Source organism: Crotalus tigris, unplaced genomic scaffold (genome assembly GCF_016545835.1).
Source record: "Crotalus tigris isolate CLP2741 ecotype Arizona unplaced genomic scaffold, ASM1654583v1 scf7180000017987.690289119674:8195010, whole genome shotgun sequence".
NCBI classification, from domain to species: Eukaryota; Metazoa; Chordata; class Lepidosauria; order Squamata; family Viperidae; genus Crotalus; species Crotalus tigris.
The window spans coordinates 7,723,721-7,748,694 of record NW_024096758.1 but is presented as its reverse complement, the minus strand read 5'-3'; the positions used below and the strand labels follow the sequence as shown (position 1 = coordinate 7,748,694).

The following is a 24,974-nucleotide window of genomic DNA, read 5'->3' as shown; positions in this document are numbered from 1 at the left end:
CCTTCATTCGAGTTTAAATTGTTTTAATATACTAACCGGTTGTGGTTTATTCATACCACACAGACCGAGAAGGCTCTTTAATCACTACAGTGGATGGTTGATTGGCATAACGAACCAACCATGCCTTTAAAACAAACCATGGCTCAATGTCTCCCCCTAGTCCAACACGAAGCATTTAGGATCCGCATTATTTAAATGCATGGATTTTCGATTCTCCTTTCAACCTCTCTGATACACTCGATTCTGGAAGATGCTTCTCTATTTCTTGATTAAAAGCATGCACACTTTGGAAGGAGAGCGTTTTGTAGCGATCGCTAGTGCTGGAGGGCGAACTTTATCTTCAGCCACTGAGAGGTTAATGTCCTCTTCCCAGCATGCCAGGGGTGGAAGGTGCAAAATGGCTGCGCCTGTGAGCTCGTGGGGCAAGTAATGGGGCTGCTTGGGAATGACCCCCTGCGGTCCCGAAAAACCCAGAAAAACATCGTCTGGTAGGATCGGGAATTGCGGCTTGGGAGGGAAGACATGGGTAAGTACTTGGAGGCGAAAAACCTTACTTCTTGGGAAGGAAGCCTTATTGGCTTAGATGCGGTTTAGTCTCCAGAAAGCATGCCAAGGTTTTTGACAAGCGACGGATTCTTAAACCTTTAGCATATTTATTTATTAACATGGAAGTCCTGTAGCCCGCCAAAGAATCAGGATCTAAAAAGTCACGAGTTTGTATCATTCCATAGAATACGAATACAGTTTTCTTGGAAGCTTCCTGTGCAAATAAATAGGACGATTTTATAAGGTTTACTTAAACATTACGTGAAATTTAAGAAAAAGTACATGGTGACACTTTTGCACAATTGTACACTCGTGATTGTATAGAACTTATATTCTCCATCTCTAATTTTATTGGCTCTAACTTGCTTAGGAAATAATAAGTTTGTAAAAAGTATATTTTTCTTACTCCTGTAATGGCTCTGGATGGCTTACAGAAGTACAATAAAAATAGCAGCCCAGGCATAACTAATAATACAAAGCACAAGAAAACAAAACTTTATGCTCAAACATTAGTACATTAAGGCAGAGCTTGCTTGAACTCTAGTGGCATTTTATTCCACATTATTTATGTATTCAATTTATATGGCTGCCTATATTAAATATATAAAAATATTATAACAAACCAATCAGCACAGTATGGATCCTATCCCCCCAAAAGCTGAATTCTGTTGATATTAAATATCTAGCAGGGCCCACAATGGATACACTGATAATTACTTAGGAAACAAAAATGAAAAACTCAAGAGGCAGTATGATTTAAGCCCTGATCTTTTGTATGTGCATTTGACATCAGTATACATATAAATAGTGGGGTTTTGACAAGCTGTAACCATCTTGCTTCTTTTGATCCCACTGAGGATATGACTTACAGAGGATAGATGGTGGGGAAAAAATCTGGGTAGAGTAAATGATTGCAAATGGAATATGAGCAAGCAACATAAGGTTGCTGACAGGAAGGCATATGCAATTTTAGGACTGCATCAACAGAAATTGAATTTCCAAATCATAGTAAATAATTGTTCCACTCTTTTCTGCTTTGGTCAGTTCTCTGCTCTAAATACTGTAAAAGGCTCTGGATATCACATGTTGAGAAGGATTCAGAGAATTTTGAGCAGATTCAGAGAAAGTCAAGAAAGATAATTAGGAGACTAGAAATTAAGTCCTGTAAAGAAACTGAAGGAATGACAATTGATGTTTCAGTACCATGTATCTGAGATACTTTAATTTGGCTTCTGAGTTGAGCATGTAGTTGGATTTAATATCTTTAATGGTCCCTGGCAAACAATATAGTTCTAAGATTATACAATGATTCTGCCACCTTTAATTTGGTCCAAAGCATGCTTACCAGAGAGCAGACCTCAATTTATCCTGATATCTGGCTTTTAATAATAGTAGCATTTTGTTCTGTTGTGTTTTAGATACTCCTGCAGACACCTGGGACAATTTCCATGCTCATTTAACTTTCCTGTGGCTGAACCGATTTTACCTCTATTCATGTGCAGCTTTTGGAATCAGCCTTTGGTTTTGCTTCCAGTTCCTCAACAAAGTCAAAGAGCAGGTAATTTTAATCTCACTGTGTCTAATATTTTCAATTCTGGGAACTTCAACCTTGATGGAAAGATGATGGAATCTCTAGTGGTGGCTTCCTGAGTGCTCGAGCAGTTGAGAGATTAAGAAACATTCAGTAGCAAAAAATATACCCCTCGCCATCTCAAAGGAGGTAAATTCTTTCCACCAAAACCATAGTACTATCTTCTGCAAGTTTATTCAGAAATTAAACTGTTTGAGGCAAACTACACAAGTATAGTTATAGTTCGTTTTTTCTCCAGGGAATGAAATCTATTTATAGTATATATGTTGTCCTCTCAGTATTAGTGGATGATATTTCCTGCCTGATTACTTAATTTCTCTTGTTCAGATAAAGGATGTAGTCCTCTATAAGAGAAAACTTTCTTAGACAAAACTGTCTTTCTCTCTAAGTTGTACATCATCTGCATTGAGGGGTAAAGTGACTAATGGCATCAGGAAACAAAGAGACTAAGTTTATTTCTGGGAATCTGTTGTTTAAATATTTCCTTTGTAGAACAAAAATCGCCTTGCAGAATTAAATCTTCCTAAAATCACAGCTGCTGAAAAAGAACAAGATCCAAGCCTTGACAAAGTCCATGTAGCCGGAGTGAAGGTATTCTATGGTTCCCAGACTGGAACAGCAAAGGTAAACAGTTCATTAATTCAGCAAGAGGTGAATTAATTTGTCTTGCAGCCATGTCTTTTTTTTCTTCTTTAGTTGAATAGAGGTAGTTGACCATTTTCAGGAGAAAAAAAGCACACTCATAGGTGTTTTTTGGTTTATTCTTATCTTCAGAGCTTGGCCATTTGTTGCTGGTCATACTGAATTTTATCTAATTGAGCCTTGAAAATCTGTTACTTATAAAGAAATAATTTTAATATGAGATTATTTGGGGGTGTAATAAAGTGGTGGTGATAGTGGAGAAAAGACATAAGAAAGGGAATTTAGGTGCTGTCCAATCTTTCCTTAAGTGGTGAGTAGTTATACTCAGCAACTGGATCAAAATTAGAGGCTTCTTGGCTGCTATGTTCATAATTCTTGCCAGGAAGTTGCAAGGGTCATATAGCCAGTTTATGTAGCATTTCAGGTATTAGATTTGTAGAACAGAGATTACGTTTCAAATCCTCATTCAGTACTAGTGCTGTCCAGATAATTTTCAGCCAAAACCTCTTTTTCAATCCAAGCTCACTGGGATTGTGATTGAGGAATAAGATAAAGTGCCCTTTTGGGCATTTGTAGCAGTTGTGCTGTATCAGAGAACAGTATCCTGAACTATTCAGCAAACCAGCATGGTGGTGCGCAGAGTTTTCAAGGTCCTATTAGATAGCCACATTTCTGCCTCTTTATAGCAAGAGTAAGAGGACAAAGGCTGCAGTATAAGATTAATAAGCAAAGTGTGTGTGTCTGATCATAGAGCAATGGAATTTGAAGGCTGTGGGTTGTGGAGAGATTGGTGTTTTGTTTTCATTGTGATAACTATTTTTAGAGGGTACACTATAGTCTTAGAATTTTTCCACTTGAAAGACATTATTGTTGATTTTTAATTAGAAGGAATTGCCCCCAAAGATATGAGAGGTTGCATATAGCAGGTTGCCCATCTCTACTTTTATGAGTTCCCACTCCAAGTCCTTCTGAGTCCAGTTCAGAGTGGAGATTTTTCCTTCTGGTCTAGATACATTAATTTTTATGTACGAGCATTTTCCAATCACAAGAGTTGCTGGAGTCCATCCATTTCAGTGCTTTCCACTGTCAAATACTGGAAGTAGTGTCTGAGGTTTTTGTCTTCTTGGGTTTTTCCTGATGCCTGCAGTTCCTAAATAGTGGTGGGGATTATGTGTGTGAGCTAGCTGCTGTTTCAGTGCTAAACCCTAGCATCTCCCTGCCTTGCACTCAAGAATTGCAAGAGATAAAGCTGAAGCAATTTTCTCCTTCATAGATCAAAGAATCACCTAGTGTGGCTTTCTTATATGAAACAGATCTTCACTGGGTTTTTTCTTTCTTTCTCTCTAGCGGTTTGCACTAGTACTTACTGAAGCTGTTGCCACCATTAATTTGCCAGCAGAAATTATTGATATGCAAGATTATGATCCAGATGACTCTCTCATAGATGAGGTTTGTATTTCATCTCTTCTAGCCGGAATGCCATCTGTGGGTTCTCATGGATTCATGGCACCTGCTTTAAGAGCAAGTAAAAACTATGGCCAGGAGAGCTGTGGGTGGTGCTTCAGCTGAGGCCTTGCTTGGAACTGGATGAACTGAGGAATGGGTGTTTAAGCCTTTATCATCTCTTTTTTTTGTTTGTTTTCAAGTCCATTTTGACTCCTGGCAATTGCCTGGACAAGTCCATGTAGTTTTCTTTGCAAAATTTTCAGAAATGATTTCCATTGCTTTCTTCTTAGGAAAATGACCAGCCCAAAGTCATCCTGCTGAGTTTGTGCCTAAGGTAGAATTAGAACTCTGAATCTCTTAGTTTTTAACCCAGTGCCTTTAACCAAACTGAGCTTCTCTGTTAGATTACCATACTCTATGTGAGGCTGCACCAAAATTTCATGTGATCCAGAAGGCATCAGCATACACACTCAGATTATTGATATACCTCTGCTGCAGGAGCTGTACCGTTACCAGTGGATTCCAAGTGCATTTTAAGGTGCTAGTCACTAAAGCTATATATGGCTCTGAGCTTGGGAACTGTTTTTCCATATTAGTTTCTGTCCATACTACCTGGACATAAGGGGAAGCCTGCTAAGAATCCCCATCTCCCAAGAAATACAGTGGTGGGCAATAGTGACATTTTTTCTATAGCAGTACCCTACCTTTGATATAATATGGCCTTGAAACAACAATTACCTTACAGTCTTCCAGGTGCAGGAGAAAAAATAGCTCTTTTAGAGCAGGAGTTCACAACCCCTGGGCTGCAGCCTGTTCAAAACTGGGTCATGGGGAAAATGGGCAAGTGCATACATGTGAAGCTCCATTTGCGTGAGTGGAGGGCACTCGCGCTCACACATGAAGCTCCGCTCGAGTGAGCGGAGGGCACTTGTGCTTATGTGAGTGGAGCTTTGCGCAAGAGCACAGTACCCTCTATTCAAGTGCCTTCGGCTCACGAGCAGAGCTTTGCACATGAGTGCAAGCACCCTCTGCTCATGCACAAAACTCAATTCTCACGAGTGGAAGGTGCGCACATGCTGCTTGCACAAATGGAGCTGTGCGTGTGCGTGCACTGCCACTTACACCACTCCTCCTCACCGGGCCTGGCCAGGCCGCCAAGCTGGAAAGATTGGGGACCGCTGTTCTGAAGGACCTTTTTGATTAACTGTATATAATAGTGTCATTTTCCATAGTTCTATAAATGTAGCCTTTTATCTGTAGTTGCCTTTTAAATTTTATTCTAAACTTGTATTTACTATGTAAATTCTGTAAATTGCCTAAACTATGGTTGATTTCAGATGGCAAATAAATTAGACAGACAGACAGAATCAATATCCTAATGGTTAACAACAATAACAAAATAACATTTTAATTGTTTGATTATGTTCTCAAGTGAGTATCAACTCATAGTGACCTGATAGACAGACCTTGTCATGCCTCCGTCAGAGCCTGACTCTGAGGAAGACATGGAGTTCCCTGTTGAGGCCCAGGAGGGGGTATCTGTGGCTTCAGAGGACTGTGGGGAGGAACAGGCTGAAGCAGGCCAGGGCCCTTCAAGTTTGGAACAGGGAAGGCAGAGCTCAGGCGAGGAGCAAGGCCCCCCCCACCAGATCCCAGAGCAAGGAGAGCAGAGAGAAGGAGGCAGGCTCACTTGCTCGGGAGGAGAGCGTCACACCCCACTCCACAGGGCATACCTGGGGAGTAGGTATTTAAGGAGACGCTGTGGGATGGGGCATTTGCCGGGAACAAATGTGAACTCTTGTGATTTGAGCTCTTGTACCTGGACTCTTTGTATTTTGGATCAAGTTTGTTTCCTGCTGAGTTCTCCTTGCTGTCCTCAGTTTTGCAGTTTGCAGGTTACAGGCAAGCTGAGTGTGGAAAAGATCATACTTTGTTATCTGTTTTACTTTAAAGAATTGTTTAACTCCATTGACTGTTTTATTGAACTTGTGCCAGCATATGTGGGGGCTGTTGGGTGAACATTGGCAGTGCTTACAAAGACAATTATTCTGACCAGCTAAGTGCTTCCCCTCCGTTCGGGGCCCTGGGTCATCACAGACCTTCTTCAGAATGGTCTTTCCCACATCAAATAGAATAATATCCCAAATAGTTATTTGGGGGGAATTTGAAGGGAGAAACCCTACAGAACATCTCCTTTGCATGAAAAATGTCATCCTAATAATATATTGAACAGTTAATAGTTTCATATCCTTTATTGGCATGCAGAATCTGAGGAGGAATGAATGAGAAGAATTCCTTTCCTCTGATGTTAGGACCAAGCTCTTCAAAGATGAGTTACTTTTAAATTTATCGACTAGCTGATGAGAGCTAAATAGCTTAAAATAGCTATACTAGTCTCCCTTTAATTCTTGATCGGTAAATTTAAATTTAACACACAAATAGCCTGTTGCAGAAGCGACTGCCTGTGAAAGCTCCTAGATTGGGGCTGAAAGGCAAAAGCGGAAGCAATATGCTCCGTCCCATATTTGGGTTAGACCAGATTGCCCTGATGGACCGGTCTCACCGGAAAACACTTAATGAGTTACTTTGAATGAAATTTTGGCATTTCTCTCTCTCTCTTTTTTTTTTTTACTATGAACGGTAAACAACAGTAATTGATTTAAATGTTATGACAGACAAAAAAAAAAAACCGTTTTCCTTTGGGGATTTGTTCAGATAAGCAGCCAGAATATCTGCGTGTTCTTAGTTGCCACTTACACTGACGGCAAACCCACAGAGAATGCTGCATGGTTCTGCAAGTGGCTGGAAGAGGCGGCCAATGACTTCAGAGTTGGCAAAGCATATCTGAAGGGCCTGCGATACGCTGTCTTTGGTTTGGGAAATTCAGTTTATGCCGACCACTTCAACACTGTGAGTATTGTTTTACTTTTCAAAAAGTAAATAAATCTGTGCATGTTATTGATATAGTTTGTTCTGAACTTACCACCACAGTGGAGCTCAGAATTGTAGTTGTAAGTCATTGTGGTCATAAGTCAAAGCACCATATGATCAGGGTCAATTTTACAACCATTTCTACAATGGTTATAAAGCAAATCAGGTGATATTTCAATATCTTCTCCTTTTCAACAAGTGATTATACAGTTGCTTATATGGAATTAGTGGAAAGCTATGAAATACAATAATGGAGCATGAATGTTATTTTCACTTTAAAAAACAGTTTCTACCACGTGGTGAAATTACAAGTTAGAGGAATGGCTGAAAAAAAGTTAGGTAGCCAGAAGCGTATTTTTTTCCACTACTCTGCCACTCTGACTATGTGATATCCAGTAGTGATTGTCTTAGATGTTGGATTAGTGGCATCTTTACATTTAACAGATAAGAAAATGTGTGTATTTTTTTTGATTCTCTAGTTACTTCCTCTAATACCTTTCCTGAGTCTGCTGTTTAATATGGAGGCTCTTTTTATTGGTTTGGAGACAAAAGGGGTGATGGAAGTGATACAACAGGAAGAAGGAAGGAGGTGGGGCAGACTCCTTTGAACTTGGAACTTTCCAAATATGCCCATTATGATTAGCATCGTTTGCCTTTTTAGGACCCAAACATTGCCTCTCTGGCTCTTGTTTTCTCTGCAGGTGAGCAGGAACATTGACAAGTGGCTGTGGATGCTGGGTGCTCAGCGCATTCTGTCATGTGCTAGAGGGGACAGCAATGTGGTGAAGAGCCAGCATGGAAGCATTGAGGCTGATTTTGAGGCTTGGAAGGCCAAGTTGCTCACGAGGGTTCAAGCTCTTGCCAAAGGGGACCAGAAGGCCTGTAGTGGGACATGCAAAAAAGGGCGATGTAGATCCAAACCAAAAGTGAGAGAAGAAGCAAAAGAGCCAGAGACCTCGAAACATGCGGAGAAAGAAGTAAGTGGAGCGGACTGATAGAACTCTATGATTTTGGCTCTGTTGCTTCTTTTATGTAATGAACCTCATCTATATATCAGTGGTGGCGAGCCTATGGCACAGGTGCCAGAGGCGGCACTCAGAGCCCTCTCTGTGGGCACGCGCACCGTTGCCCCAGTCCTAGGCCTTCAGCTAGCTTTTATAAAACCTTTTCACTGCAAAAAAAAAAAAAAAGGTTCAGTCAATTTCAACTTGTCGAAGGAAAAAAAAAAGATCTTGCAAAATTGGAATTGATTGATTGAACTTTTTAGTCCCACCCAGTCTGCCGTTACCACCGTAGCCACACCCACCCAATGGGCCATGCCCACCCAATGTGCCATGCCCACCCAATGGGCCACACCCACCCAATGGGCCACACCCGCCCGGCACTCGACGATGCATAAGTGGGTTTTGCACTCAGTCTCTAAAAGGTTCACCATCAATGATCTATATATATTACAGAACAGTCTTGGATCTTTTTTTACTCTTCTTTTGGGCAGCACACACTCATAACTCTGAGAATTTTCCCCACTTTTTTTTTTTTTTTCTGTTCAGGCTTCCTCCATTTCCTTTGTGCTCCAGCTTTTATCTTCTTCATTTACTTGTTCCAATATACCTATTTCTTATTCTTTTCTGTTTTTTACTACTGTAGAATCAAACATCCAGAAAAAATAAGGAATTATTTAAGTGATGATTCCAATCCTGCTCAATACAGGAATCTTGCTGAAAGAGTCTCTAACACATAATTGATGTTCTTCATACTCATTTTACCATCCTTTAAGACAGAAAACATTGTTTACCAACCATTGTGATTGATTCATGCAGTTTTCTAAGCCAAAAATCAGACAAACCACATTATGCCATAGAGATTCCTAAATATATATTTTTTAATTTTCTGAGTTTTATAGGTGTGATCCATGGAAGAGGTAGATTTTGAATCTGTCTCTTCCAGGCCTACTTCTTTATGAGTTGGATTATGCTGGCTGTTATTAGACAGACTTCTGACCAATTTTTGGAGAAGGCATCAAACAGCGTCAGTGCTGCACCTAAGGACAACTCAGTGGGTATCTTATTAACTAGAGAATGGAATAGATTGGAAACATGGCTTGTGCTTTCTCTTTCCTTGTTCTGCATGTTAGGAGGAGGATTTGTTTGAAACCACAAGTGAGGAGGAATCTGATATAGAGAATGGTAGAGGTGCAGATCAGGTTGTGGATGTTGAAGATTTGGGCAAAATGATGGGCCACATGAAGAAATCTCAGGTAAGGAGAATTTTGCCCTTAATCCAAAGACCTTTCTGCTTGCTCATGTATCCTTCGACTTATGACTATTCAGCCACCATTCAAAGTTACAACAGTGTTGAGTGAATGATGGTTATGACTGGTCTTCGGAGCTCCATATGAGTGTGATCTGGGTATTTGGCAACTGATTTGCAATTACAACCAATTGCAGTGCCCCATGATCATATGATTGCCATTTGCAACTTTCCCTGCTGGCTTCCACAGAAAGTCAGTGGGGAAGCCGGCAGGGAAAGTTGGAAGTTGCTGGGCAAAGTCTTCCCAGCTGTGCACTCTCTACCAACTCCCTTGCTCTTGCACCATACAGGGCACTTGCACCCTCCCCAAGCTTTGCCATGCCTCCCTCACTTCCTCCCCAACCCTTCCTGTGCCACCCATACATCTTCCCCAACTCTCTCTCACAGCCTCATGCACCCCTTCATGGCCTCCCCAGACTGGCAGCAGTTACCTACCTGTTGGCCTGTTTGCAAGCCATTTGGACTTGCAACTTTCTGCTGGTTTCCCCGCTGACTTGATTTTGGGAAGCTGGCAGGAAATCGTCTTGCTTATTAATGATAGGATTAACAATGGCCACTGGGACTGCGGAGATTGCCGTTGCTAAGCAATAGGGTTACGTTTTACAACTCATTGCTTAGCAACTGAAGTTCTGGTCCCAGTTGCTTGTAAGTTGAGGCTATTTCTATTTCTAGGGGGTATTTCTAGGGTACTACTACTACCACTACCCAAGCCTGCCCTATTGTTGCGCTGCTGTCTTCTGGCAGTGATAGCAGTAGAAGTCACACTTTGTTTTGCCGTTGAAAGTCTCCGTTTCTAGTACAATCCTAATTGTGAGCAGTCCATTGTAAAAATGCCATCCTACGAAGCTGGCCAAAGCTGTAGCAGTTTCATAGCATTTTAATGAAAGCATTTCTCCAACTGAAGAACAGGGAGCAGAACAATTCAGCTTCCTTTTAAAAAAAAAAATCTGTTCTTGCATAGAAAGAGCATCAAACTGACGGAGAGATTCCCATTGGAGTTGGAACTCAACATGGCAAAGGGGAGGATGGGAGAAGAGAGATGATCACACCTGCTCTTCGAGAGGCACTCACAAAGCAAGGTGATGGGGTTGCACTGCAGGGGCAACCTACATTGATTGTTATTATAATTAGTGTATTTATTGTAGCTATTATTGGTGTTTTAAATTCAGTCATTCAATTTTATTTACAGCCAAAAAGTCCAGGACAAGTTACAAACATAATTTAAACTTGGCATTAGATCAAATGGATATAACAAGTAATTTTTTTAAATAAATATTACATAATAGACTTAAGACCCCAGCTCATTGATTTGTTATTAAAAGCCTTGTTTTTAAAGTCATAGTTAAAAATCTGGCTGTTGCCACTGGAATGCTTAGGATTTTCATTTGCAAGTAAAGGTTTTCCATATTCAGAAGAATCTCTTCCTGGTTTAGATTTTAAAGTAGCTCAGATAACTTCTTCCCAAAACTTTTATAAAATTCACAATGAAGTAAAATATCATCCACTATTTTAGGGTTCCATTAAGGGGCAAAATCTTTGAGAGATGGGAATTTTTTAAAATCTACCATATAACATAATTGATGACAACCCATTGAATTCTGCTTTCAAAAAGGCTATTCTGTTTTCAAATATTCAGGTAATTCAAACATAATTCTCAATGTTGCAGGTGAACACAATTTAAATGTTTTAGATGATTGTTAGCTACTGGAGTTGTATGTTGAAATGGGTGGCCATGTAAGTCTTTTTAAAGATCGACAGACAGATTCGTGTAAGCAGGGGAAGGGGCACAACATTTGCAGATATATTCCATAATATTGCCCAGACTTATTTTCAAGCAAGCATTTATCTCTTTGTATGTTATGTTCAGAAATTGAACAGCTACAGGAACACAAGCTTGGATATTGCAAGAATTTGGGGAGTTGGTGTAGTGGTGCAGGTAGAGCTTATTATGAGGAAGCCTGAGGCTCGGGTTCCCACTTTCTATGAAGCTCATTGAATAACTTTGACTCTGAGGCTGTTCTTTAGTGGGGAACCACAACTGGCAGGACAAATTTCTGTGTATAATTAGGGAGCAGACTCCACACTCATTTGCACTGATGGTGTTATCTAGTCAGGTAATGACTCTGAGCTTGTTTTCTGCAAGCAAACAACAAGCTCAGACACTACAAAGGTCTCCATGGTTGAATCCTGAGCTACATATTTTCTATTGGAACTGTTCTTTCTCCTGGCCTATTTTGCAGGGCTGCTGTGAGGATGAAATGGTTGGGAGACCCATTCCTATGAATGAAACTAAATTAAAAATTCACTTTATTGCAGTATTTCTCAACCGTGCAAACTTTTAAGATGTGTGGACTTCAACTCCCAGAATTCCCCAGCCAGCATCAACACATTTTAAAGTTGCCAGGGTTAAGAAACACTGCTTTATTGTAAGAGTAGTCAGATGGAGACAGACCAATTAAATGACTAGGTTTATATTCTTTTGTTTGTTTGTTTTGTTTGTTTGTTTTTGTCTTCAAGTCAATCTTGACTCCTGACAACTATTTGGACAACTCCCTGCTGTTTTCTTGGCAGCTCATTTGGAAGTAATTGCCCTTTCCTTCTTCCTAGGGCTGAGAGAGACTGACTGATCCAAGGTCATTTAGTTGATTTTGTGCCTAAGACTGGGTTAGAGTTCATTCTCTCACTTTCTAACCCAATGCCTTCACCCCTACATCCAAATGGCTCTCTCATACAGCATGCTAAACCATACTTTTCTTGACCATAGTTTATTGAACTGAGCCACAAATCATGGTTTTCACAGTATTAAAAACAATATAATCACATAAATAGTCAAAACCAAATAAACTATCTTGTGCTTACTGGAGCTGACTTCGAAGAAAAGTGTTTGCTTGTATTTGATAGCCCATCAGGATCTTTATGGCCATTTCTTTTTGCTATAATATCATTCAAACTAAAACAAAAACCTCCTTTTTCATTCAGGTTATAGATTAATTGGGAGCCATTCTGGAGTGAAGCTTTGCCGATGGACAAAGGTGCTGCTTTTCTTTTCCAATCAATTTTTAAATTTATTTATTTATAAAATGTATTGGCCACCCATCTTACTATAGGGTAATTCTGGGCGGCTTACAGTTATAAAAATATATCTATACATGTACAATTAAAACATAAATAATTAAAATCAAACATTAACACCTAAGAAAACATGGGGGAGGGGGGCGGAGTGCAGAGAGGTAGGATCTGTCATTACTAGATCAACCACCTCTACTGTGCTGCTCCCCCACTGAGGTCCCAAGCTGACTGGCAGAACCAGGTCTTTAGGCCCTTATGAAAGGATAGGAGGGTTGGGACCAACCTCACATGGGGTGGGGGCAAGATGTTCCAGCAAGCAGGAGCAATAGCAGAGAGGGCCCTCGTGGACCCCGCCAACCGGAATAATTGGGCTGACGGGACCCGCAGCAGGCCTCCTCTGCCAGCACGAGTGGGATGGGTCAATCCCAGTGGAGTGAGACAGTCCCTCAAGTAACCTAATCATGATGGTAATAACAATAGTGTCTAATACAAAAAACATATAGGATTTTGTATAATAATAACAGGTCTCTCCCAATCTCACGCCCTCCAGATGAATTTGGAGGGCAACTAAAATAAGTGAATCTGGCTCCTCAGAGGCACAACTTCCCTATGGTGGGTTTTATATTCATCACAGTGTAACCGAAGAAAAGCTGAAAATGCTTTAAATAAATTAATGATAATAAAAAGAAAATGCAGAAATAAATTTATATTAATTATCACAATGTTCTCTCCTTTATAGTATTGAGATAGTTGTAGATTTTTAATTCAATTGAATTTATTAGATTTGTTATGTCCTCCCACTCCTGGATGATTTCATGATTTTATTTCACCCAGCCTTTCCTAATTAAGTGTTATTGGTGTGCATTGCGGTGCAATATCTATTGTTATTTTGTATATTTTTAATGCGTTTCAGTCCACCCATTGTCTTTTGAGGAGGAGGGGCCATAAAAACTGTAAAATAATAATAATAATTTGGTGATATGACTTTGCAGTTAGGAGGGCCTGCATTCAGCTTCTGTGGGATCCCTTCACTTTATTTAGTGATGGCTCCATATTGCAGAATACTTTTTTTCTCCAGTAGAGAACATACCATTTAACATTTAGTGCCAGCAAGAATTTATTTCTATTTTTAAATTTGGTTTATATTCTACCTTTCTTCTCATTCCAAAATGGCATGTAATATATTATAGTTTAAGAATAATTTAGGTTGGTAAAAATAAAATATGATGTATAAGGTAAATGCTTGTAATAGCAGCACCATCTTGAGACAACTGTTATTTATTTTGTTGTTGTTCACATTTGTCTGATAGTCAATGCTTCGTGGAAGAGGAGGCTGTTACAAGCACACCTTTTATGGCATTGAAAGCCACCGCTGTATGGAGACCACACCGAGTTTGGCTTGTGCTAATAAATGTGTCTTCTGTTGGAGGTAAAGATCTGGGACTGAATATTTTTTTTAGGAAAAATGTTAAAATGTTTGTACCTCCAAGTCAGTGTTGATTTTTGGTGACTGCCTGGACAAGTCCCTGCAGTTTTCTTGGCAAGATTTTAGGAAGTAGTTTACCATTGTGTACTTCCTAGGGCTTGACTGGACCAAGGTCACCCAACTGGCTTCATGCCTAAGGCAGGACTACAACTCATAGTCTCCTGTTTTCTAGCCTGGTGCCTTAACAATTACACCAGACTTGCTGTACAGGATTGAGTCTACCAAAGGCCAGATTTTCAAAAAAGCATTGCTTTAATTTGGTTAGTCCTACACTGCCAGATTAATTCTCAGGTACATAGCATTATTTTTTAATTATATATTTATATTTTTCAGACACCATACAAATCCTGTTGGCACAGAGTGGCGATGGAAGATGGACCAGCCAGAGATGATCTTGCAGGAAGCCATTGAAAACCATCAGAATTTGATCAAACAGTTCAAAGGTGGGTGAGGATCCTATGCATGTGATTTTTGTTTTAGTAATTGGATCTTGAATCTTTTAGTGACTGACATATGAGGGAAGAGAGCCTCTTTTAACTAAAAAAAAAAAACCTGAAGCTCTTTCTGTTACATCAGAGCTTCAGGTTTTTCTTTCATCCTAAGTACAAATGATTATATTGGTCCCGAGGCTGTTTTGTTTCTGGAAATTATAGTAGTACATATCTGTAAAATTCTTGGAAATATAATAGCAGCCCATTTGGAGGATATCAGATGGAAAGATACTGTAATAAGAAGAGGCATAAGCTTTTGCTGCTCTTCTTCCGTCAAAAGAATCTTGAATATGAATTTTAGTTGGGTTAACAGGGTTTGTTTATGGAAGTTGTAAAGTGTAAAGTGAGTGCCATAATCATTAAGCAAACATTGTAATCATTAAGCAAATCCATTGCTCCCAATGGGTGGGTTTTCTTAGAAAGCCAGAAATAACTGCCAATTTCGATCAAAAAAACATTGTAAATCTTGGTGATATGATTGTGGGATGCTGTAAATGGCTATAAATGTGGGCCGAGCATCCAAAATATTTGTCAAAATTAACAGAAAATCTGTAATGTATTTTGTTATCATGTTATGACATACACCATTAGATTCTTCTAAATCTTTCTTCTTTAATTGCAGTTTAATTTTTCTGTTTACTATTTCTACTCCAATGAAAAGAAATGTAGTTATTTAGTGTAACTAACTGATTTCTTAATACTTCTTTATGTATTCTTGGGGGAGGAGAGGAGCTCATGGGAGGAACTAAATGTTTGGGCCTGTTTGGGGACATTTAATGGTTCTTTAAGCATCTGAAAAGTTCAAGGCATTTAGATTATCCTGTAACTTCCAAATATCACCATAGAAAGGATTGAAAATGCTGTTCTACAGGTAGTCCTCGATTTACAACAATTCATTTAGTGACCATTTAAAGTTTTGATGGTACCGAAAAAAGTGACTTATGATCATTTTTGACACTTATGGCCAGTGGTGGTGAACCTATGGCACGGGTGCCAGAGGCGGCACTCAGAGCCCTCTCTGGGCACGCGCTCCGTCACCCCAGTCCTCGGCCTTCAACTGGGTTTTATAAAACCTTTTCCTTTTAGGCCCCCGCCACCGTGTGAAAAAAAAAAAAATTTCAATCCATCAGTCAATTTCAACTTCCTACAAAAAAAAAATCTTGCAAAGTTGGAATTGATTGAACTTTTTAGTCCCACCCAGTCTGCCATTACCACTGCAGCCATGCCCACCCAATGGGCCACACCCACCCAGCACCCAACGATGCATAAATGGGTTTTGGGTTGCAGTTTGGGCACTCGGTCTCTAAAAGGTTTGCCATCATTGCTTATGGCCATTGCAGCATCCCCGTTATCACATGAGCAAAATTCAGACTCCTGGCCACTGCTTCATATTTATCACGGTTGCAGTGTTCCAGGGTCACATGATCACCTGTTGTCAATGGGAAAACCACATTCACTTAATAATCATGTTACTAACTTAACAGCTGCAGTGATTAACTTAACAACTATGGCAATAAAGGTCATAAAATGGAACAAAATTCACAATAACTGCATCATTTAGCAACAGAAATTTGGGCTCAACTTGGTTGTAAGTATATTATTATCATTAATAGTAGTAGTAGTAATAATAATAATAATAATAATAATAATACAGTTGGAAGGGACCCTGGAGGTCATTTAGTCCAACTCCCTGCTCAGGCAGGAAACCCTATACCATTTTAGACAAATGGCTGTCCAGTCTCTTCTTAAAAATTCCAGTGTTGGAGCATTCACAATTTCTGGAGGCAGGTTGTTCCACTGATTAATTGTTCTAACTGTCAGGAAATTTCTCCTTAGTTCTAGGTTGCTTCTCTCTTTGTGATTAATTTCCATCCGTTGCTTCTTGTCCTGCCTTCAGGCGCTTTGGAGGATAGCTTGACTCCCTCTTCTTTGTGGCCACCCCTGAGATACTTGAACACTGCTATCATGTCACCCCTAGTCCTTCTCTTCATTAAACTAGACATACCCAATTCCAGCAACCGTTCCTTATATGTTTTAGGAATGGTTGCTGGAAGTGGGTATGTCTAGTTTAATGAAGAGAAGGACTAGGGGTGACATAATAGCAGTATTCCAGTATCTCAGGGGTGGCCACAAAGAAAAGGGAGTCAATCTATTCTCCAAAGTCGAAGACTACACATACTTCAAAGTCGAGGACTATATATGTTTTGTGACATGGAGTCACAAAAGGAGTGTAGAGAGTGGGAGATGGGTTGCCTGCAGTCTTCTGGCCCTGAATTATTCTACTGCTGCAAACTATTCTCACCATTCTGGTTGGAAATGATTTTATTCTCTTTTTAGGAGTCCCCGGCGTGAGAAATGATCGTTTCAGAGAAGGGATGGAAGCCAAGCATTGTGCACTGTCTCTTGTTGGGGAGCCAATCATGTACCCACAGATCAACCAGTTCCTAAAGCTGCTGCATCATCGCAACATTTCAAGTTTTTTGGTTACAAATGCACAGTTTCCAGAGGAAATTAGGTGATAATCCTGAGAAATTGTACCCCTTCCTTCCCATTTGTTGGTGCTGCAAAGAGATTGGATAGCCATTTGTCTGAAATCATATGAGGTTTCCTGCCGGAGCAGGGGGTTGGACTGGAAGAGATCTCCATGGTCTCTTCCAACTTTGTTATATTGTTACTTCAGCCTACAGTTGGGATAGTGTGCTGAGAGATTCATTGTGAAAAGTAGGCAGGCCAGAGATACAGTAATGGCTGGAGTTTGGACAATAACTGGCTCTGAATGAATTTAAAATTAAATTAACTTAATTAAATACAGTTGGTGTGATTATTTCCTTAGTTAATACTTTCTCCCATCTGTCTCTCTGAAAATTGTAAATTGAAAGTCGTGTTTGGAGAGACTGGAGCACAACAAGGATTTTGGAGGGTACATATGGCCTCAAAGTTTACGTTTTTAATTTAGTCTCTATCATGCTAGATGCCCAAGGTTAGATAAGAACAGCTTTGTATATCCACACTACCCACCCCACTTTGGACCTCAATGTCACACATGCTCTTGGAAATAATTTGAAATCCAGAGCAGCTGCCATCTAAAATATACTGAATTTTAGCTTTTTTTTTTTTCTAAAAAACTTGAGTAGCAATATTCCAGTTTTAGAGCTTTCACTGTTGCCTCACAAACAGGAACCTCCAGCCTGTCACACAGCTGTATGTCAGTGTGGATGCCAGCACCAAAGATAGTCTGAAGAAGATTGATAGACCTCTCTTTAAAGACTTTTGGCAGCGGTTTCTAGATAGCTTGCAAGCCTTAGCTGAAAAGGTATGGCATTAAACTTAAGTTTGGTTCTCCCTTGACACTGAAGTAATAGTGGGAAAGCTTGGGGTTCTTGTATGTGATCATAATGTCATTAAAACCTTTACAAATTACATTCTTTACGTCCAAAGTTCAGATTACAATGAACTGTCATAGTTAAAATAAATTGGCTTAGTGCTCTTTTCAGTTGAAAACCTGATGCTAAATTCAGCAACACTTCTGCTGAAATGTAGTCTTGCTCATATCCTTTTATTTGTATGCACTACTATTGCATGTTGTAATTGAAAACTGCTATCTCCCAATTTTTTTTAGCAACAGCGCACTGTATACAGATTAACACTGGTGAAAGCTTGGAATGTGGAGGAGCTGAAAGCTTATTCAGATTTGGTGTCTCTTGGCAAGCCAGATTTCATAGAAATTAAGGTGAGGTGTTGATTGATAGGGTGGGCCCTTCTTGCTTCCCACATTTGACCTTTCTTGTGAGTTCATTGTTTTTCAGAGAAATGTTTTATGTATGATAAATGACAAATTTGACTAGGCCTGATTCCAAATACTTCCACAAAACATTTTAGGGCAGATTTTGCTTTTCAGTCTATACCCTGCCCCTTTAATCTACATTCTACATGATTCAGTCTGTACCCTTCCCCCTTGTTTTACATTGTACATAACTAACTCTGAATTAAAAGGCTTTGCCAAGTAGCCTATGAATTCATGGTGGAGGAACATTAGCCCTCATGATAGAGAACATTCAGGGTCAGAGGCAGCACTACTCGCTGAGGACAGACTGTAAGGACCCACCCCACTTTGCATCTTAAGAAGACAGAACTCTTGGAATAATTCTTCCAACAGGAATCCTTTATTAAGAGAAAATGGTTGCAGGCATGCTAGACAGGACTTGGGGTTCAAGCTCTCCCATTCAAGGTTTTAAGGGGTTCCCCAGTAGTCCCACCCAATCAACCCCCCTTCCAGTGATAGTTTCAAGTATCACAATTCCACCCCCTTTCTTCTCTCTTCCGTCTGGATGGAGACTTCAGATAACTACATGAAAGGCAAATACCCTTCCTTGTTATGGTAATGTTCTTGGGTGCTAACACTTTGAGGTTACAATAAACATACATTCAGCATTCAGCTCTTTGAAGTGTACTGAAGGAAGTGAGGGCCATAAAGCCCCTTTGTTCTCCCCCTTCTCTCCCTCTTATGGCAGAATCCAGAGAAGGCAGAATTGGGGTTTTCTATGTTTGATAATTAAAGATGAAATATAATTGGATTCTGACACAGACAATGTGAAGATTAGTTACTTTCATGCCCTGCTTGTAAGGTTCTTGGGAATATCTGCTTGGACCTTTCAAGAATTCCAACTGAATCTGTGGAGACTGGATAGAAAAAGAGCAGGGCCAACCTGCTGATTCATTTTCTACCCAGTTTGAAGTCCTTCCTATATTGATCTGAAAAATCATTCTTAAGCCAGCATAATATTAAGATGTGATATTTTGATACAAGTAGTCTTCAACTTATGACTGTAATTGAGCCCCCAATTACGGTCATTAGTTGTGAAAGTCTTTAAACAGTTCACTTGGTTTTATGACTTCTTTTGTGATTGTTAAGTGAACATGGCGGTTGTAAAGCAAACCCATTGTTCACTGTAGGATGGGTTTTTTTTGCTGGAAATCAGAAGTAAATGCCTGTTTACAGCAACAACATAAATCGCAGTCACGTGACCGGGAGCCACTGCAAATGCCCATAAATGTGGGCCAATTGCTGACTTCCTAAAAGGTGGTCACATGACTATGGGAGGGAATGGCCAGCGTAACTTTGAATCCAGATCATAAGTTGCTTTTTTGGTGTCCTCATAACTTCAGTTACATAAGTCAAGGATTGCCCTCACTGCTCTTTACCTTTCCTTCTCCAGTTTTTTTTCCTTTATCATTTGCTTATAGACTGTAAGTCTGAGATGAGAAATAACTCTTTATATTGACCTGTAATTAATTAAAGAATGGGTGGATCCCTACAGGAATGTTGCTGTTAGTTGCGAAGTTGTGTCCGACCCATTGCAACCCCATGGACAACAGGCCTTCCTGTCCTCTACCATCTTCTGGAGTTCATTTAAGCTCACACCCACTGCTTCAGTGACTCCATTCAGTCACCTCATTCTGTTGCCCCCTTCTATTGTCCTCAATCTTTCCCAGCATTAGGCTCTTCTCCAGTGAGTCCTTCCTTCTCATTGAGTTTCAACTTCAGAATCTGCCCTACAGGAATAGAAATTGTGATTTTTTTTAAGTCTCTCATGCTGGAAGAGAGAGTTTAGGACTACATCTGACTTACGGGCTGTTTATGGTTGTTGCAGCCATCAGATTGCTGATCCCCGTTAGAAACAGCAGAGTCACCCACAAACATGTCCAATGTTGTTTTTCAAGGGCTCTAATCTTGTGGCTGCTTATGGCTGCTTTGTTCTGGTTATGCCTTAAGAATAATTCTACTTGTTCAGTAATTTGTAACATTACTGCACTAGATGCCAATATGTTCTTTTAGGGGAAAAAAAACCAAACCAATTTGAGTAAGGTCTAGGGCTCTAAACTTAAGAAAATGTTTCCTCAACAGGGTGTGACATACTGTGGGGAAAGCTCAGCCAGCAGTCTCACCATGGCCAATGTCCCTTGGCATGAAGAAGTGAAGCGTTTTGTGCAAGATCTGGCTGACCTCCTCCCAGACTATGAAATTGCCAGCGAACACGAGCACTCCAACTGTCTCCTCATTGCCCACAAAAAGGTAATTCTCAGCCTCTTTAGGTCATTTCCAAAACTTTTGGGTTAGGAAGATTTAAATATTCATTATTAGCACTGTAGGCTCATTTTCAGCTGCACAGATAGTCTCTGACTTACAACCATTTGTTTAGCAATCAATTCAAAGTTACAATGGCACCAGAAAAAATAATAATTTATGACTAGCTTTTGCACTTTATGACCAGTGCAACATCCACACAGTCATGTGATTAAAATTATGGTGTTTGACAATCAGCACGTATTTAGCAATAGCATTTAGACTTATATACTGCTTCACGGTGCTTTACAGCCCTCTCTAAACGATTTATAGAATCTGCATATTACCCCCAACAATCTGGGTCCTCATTTTACCAACCTCGGAAAGGAAGGAAGGCCAAGTGAACTTTGAGCCGGTCAGAATCAAACTGCAGGCAGTTGGCAGAGTCAGCCTGGAATACTGCTTTCTAACCACTGCACCACCATGGCTCTTAACATTTACAGTGTTTGCAGCATTCTGGGGTTCATTCGATCACCATTTGCAACCTTCCTGACCAGCTTTCAGCAAGCAAAGTCAATGGGGGAAGCCAGGTTCACTTTAACAACCGCATGATTCACTTAACAGCTTCAGTGATTTGCTTAACAGTTGTGGCAAGAAATATAGTAAATTCGGGTGTGATTCACTTAACAATCACTTTGTTTAGCAATGGAAATTCTGGTCTCAACTGTGGTCGTAAATTGAGGACTATCTAATGATCATGAAGGTGCTTTATGACTATTATAAACAATAAAAACAAACATTTTTAAAATAAGGATGCTAATGTTTTTGAGCCACAGGCCTCTTCAGGATTCAGGCCATGTTATTGGTTGCTGTAAAAAGTTGCTAAGGCTTTTCCAGTTTGCCACAGGCTGTCCTCTTTGGTGGGGCCAATCTCAAAATACTTATTTAACGGAAGGGCATTCTAGTCAGATGGTTTCATATTACTCTTTCTAGTCCCGCAGGATACTTTCTATCAGCTTAGCTTCTTCCATTTTTTTTTCTGGGTAAACAAACATATTTCTAGCAATGCTGACTGCCAGCATTTTTTTTTTAATCTAAGAAGGCCTGCCAGATCTGTGATTGATTGCTATTTGGAAAATCTAAATCCAAAGTTAAATGAGGCAAAGACCCTAGATATGTGGTCACAGTGACATCTTTGGATATTATGTGAGGGAGTCCAGCCTTCAAGTCACAACAAGTATAAATTTAACAATGGGAATTGCAAAAGTGAGGTAAAAGAGCAGTTAAAATAATAGGTATGTTATGAATATTTCAAAATTGGAAATCTAATCCATCCAAGAAAAATGTGTGATGCTCCTGTTCTCCAAATGAGAAGAGATTCCCAGTCTTTTGAGCCACTTCTGGATGTTCTTTGCTCCTTATCCATAACAATCAACCAGTGGAACAGCTTACCCCCAGAAATCGTGGGCGCTCCATCACTGGAAATTTTCAAGAAGAGACTGGACAATCACCTGTCTGGGATGGTATAGGTTCTCCTGCTTGAGCAGGGGGCTGGACTACAAGACCTCCAAGGTCCCTTCCAGCTCTATTCTATTCTAATCAAAAATCTCTGCTTGGTAGAGCAGACTGTACTAATTTGTAACATCTGAGCAAAGAGCAGAGTTAGGGAACTTGTATAGAATTGAGATGCATACTACTGATCTATGACCATTAAAAAGGTTAGATTTGATATACTTACTAGGATGTGGAAGTGGAGGGAAGTGGGAGAGATTAACTCACTAGAAGTCTTAGTATCCATAGGCATTGCTTTAAGGTTGTCCATTATACCTAAGAGACCCTCAGTAAATGTGGCTAGATCACACATCACACTAAAGAAATATTTAATTGTGTTTTTTTGAAGAAAAAAATGGCTGGGCTGACACTACTCCAAACAAGAAACAGTAATATTGTTCAGTACAGTCTTCTCCACTCTTTCTGTCTTCCAGATATGTGGATTTTAGCTCATAGAATTCTTGGCAATGGTCATTCTAACTGGGGAGTTCTGGGGATTAAAAACAAAAAACAACAATAACCCACCCCTCTGTATCACAATTATACATCTGCTTTTTCCTTTAGTTCAAGATTGAAGGGAAATGGCATACCTGGATTGACTACGATCGCTTTCAAGAATTGGTCCATGAATATGAACAGAGTGGAGGAATTAAAACATTCACTTCTTCTGACTATGTAGCATTGACTCCTCCTTGGGCAGTGTTTGGAGCTAAGGAAAGAGGTTTTGACCCAATGGATACAAGATTTCAACGAAAAAACAAAATAAAGGACATCTCCGGATGCTGACAACTTTAAAATTGGACTATTTTTGAGCCAGCTAGGATATAACCAGAATTTTTGGTTTGTACACTAACATCAAAAAGTGTTGCATAAAAGTTGAGATTTCCATTTCTCTTGGGGCTATCCAAAATGTTTTTTTTCTTTCTTTCTTATTCTACCCAAAGGAAAATAGTAAATTATATGCTTTTTAAAAGGCAGGTAGATGCTATTAATTTATTCTTCTCAAATCTCTCAGTGAGAGATACTGTAGTCCTTGACTTATGATCATAACTGAACCAGGAATTACATCTGTCATAACTTTGAACTGCCTCTAAGAAACTGATTGAGAACTACCTGTAATTTCAGTTTCCACCCATATGCATCCTCCTTATTTTTCCATTTCTCATTCTAATCCAGGAGTGGACAGCTGTGCCCTTTCAGCGCTACAATTTTTGCAGTCCTCACAGCACCCAGAATGGGCATGGCCCACATTTTGTAATCTGTTTTTGTCTATTCACGTGGCATGATCATCTGTGCCCCCTTCAAGCCACCCAAAATAAAAAAATGCACCCCATTTTCCTAATTAAGGGTTCCCTTGCGATCAGCGATATATCTTGAGTTATATCTGTGGACTCCAGACATAAAACTATTTTATTTTTTTCCGTAAATGTACCTGAAGATTGTTAAGTCACGCAAAACTCGAATGTGAAGGGATTTTCCCGTTTCTTTGGATATCTGTTGCAACAGTCCTTATGTGCTGTGCACCTGGCATGAATTGACCATCTAAAAATGTTTGAAAAGAGCTGTAGCCACTGTGGCCCAATGGTGTGTGTGGGCAATCTATATTAAATTGAAATACACCTCTCATTTTGCTAGAAATTTAGCTACAATAAATTAAAAACAAAAAGTATCCTATCTCTTGGTGTGTGAATATTTTTGCTCTCATCTGTGAATGCAGCAATCTAGGATTAAAACCTGTATCTATATATTTTTCAGTGTTTCTCATGGATCCATTAATGTGGTGTTAAATACTGGATTGCTTTGTTAAAATTATTATTCTTTTCCTTAACAGTTTCTGCCCTAATTAGTATTTTTTAAATTTATATATACTTTGATACCCGCTTTAAAAAAAGGTTTTAAAATTTTGAAAGCAAACAAAATAAAAATCTAAATTTCATACCTACCTTTGTGACTCTCAAGTAAAATGACAATCTATTTTATTATTTTTTGTATTATTTATGGAATGGTGGCAGCACATGGAATAATTTAGATTGACAAGGGTTCTGCCTAAGGTTACATATAGTCTGTCTATATGACACTGCACCAAGTGGAAGATCAAACACGTTCCTGACAAACCTAGCAGACAACTTTGTCTCCCCAAAAGTAGAGAAGGGAACTAGGGGATCAGCCATATTGGATTTAATTCTCACTAACGGAGATGAAATGATAGAAGGTGTTGAAGTACAGGAACCTTGGGGGGGGGGTGGAGTGATCATACAATATTGGAATTCAACATTATGGAAGCACAAACAATAGAACAAAGTCAAACTAGAGTCTTGGACTTTAAGACAGCTAATTTCAATGAACTTAGAGCTTGGAAAGGATTCCATGGATGAGAATCCTCAAGGGGAAAACAACTCAAGAAGCTTCCAACTGTTATTCTGTTAAAAGGAGTTATGTTTTTGGCAATGATACCTAAGATTATGGGTGTTATAACCAATACTTGGAAAGGTCACCGGATGAGAGGATACCTGCACTAAATGCTCACAAATAAGCTTTTGACTCTTTTGTTTAACTTTGATGCTGCTAATGTCATCTACTGTAGCTATATAGAAAAACAAAAGCCCAATCTGGTATAATTCATCCTTCAGTAATTGCCTCCCTTATAGCAGCTGGCCAACACTGCTTTCCCACAAAGGATAGCAGCTGGCCAATGGTGCTTTCCCACAAAGAAGGAAATAGAAGGAATTTTTAGCTGCTCTTTTACCTTATGCTTTTTCCTCATTTGTTTTTTGTGATTACTATTCAGCCCAGTTTGAATTTGTCATTTTAAAGAATTATCATGAAATATTTTATTTGGTGGTTATA

At 39.6% G+C, this 24,974-nt stretch overlaps 1 protein-coding gene across 1 annotated transcript; it reads left to right on the top strand.

Moving 5' to 3' along the window:
• The first annotated feature begins 343 nt into the window (after positions 1-343).
• LOC120309242 (S-adenosyl-L-methionine-dependent tRNA 4-demethylwyosine synthase TYW1-like) lies at positions 344-24,070 on the top strand. Its single transcript, XM_039346293.1, has 16 exons — positions 344-526; positions 1,965-2,104; positions 2,630-2,761; positions 4,127-4,228; positions 6,941-7,135; positions 7,858-8,133; positions 9,291-9,413; positions 10,428-10,545; positions 12,446-12,498; positions 13,846-13,964; positions 14,355-14,464; positions 16,850-17,027; positions 17,690-17,825; positions 18,132-18,242; positions 20,418-20,585; positions 22,692-24,070. Exons 1-16 carry the CDS (start codon positions 523-525, stop codon positions 22,911-22,913), a joined length of 2,187 nt encoding a protein of 728 aa, XP_039202227.1. The 5' UTR covers positions 344-522; the 3' UTR covers positions 22,914-24,070.
• Positions 24,071-24,974: the final 904 nt, after the last annotated feature.

Excerpts from the sequence above, each read along its gene's own strand:
- LOC120309242 (XM_039346293.1), top strand. Across the intron at positions 7,136-7,857 it reads ATGCCGACCACTTCAACACT|GTGAGCAGGAACATTGACAA; the intron begins GTGAGTATTGTT and ends TTTTCTCTGCAG. Across the intron at positions 14,465-16,849 it reads TTTGATCAAACAGTTCAAAG|GAGTCCCCGGCGTGAGAAAT; the intron begins GTGGGTGAGGAT and ends TTCTCTTTTTAG.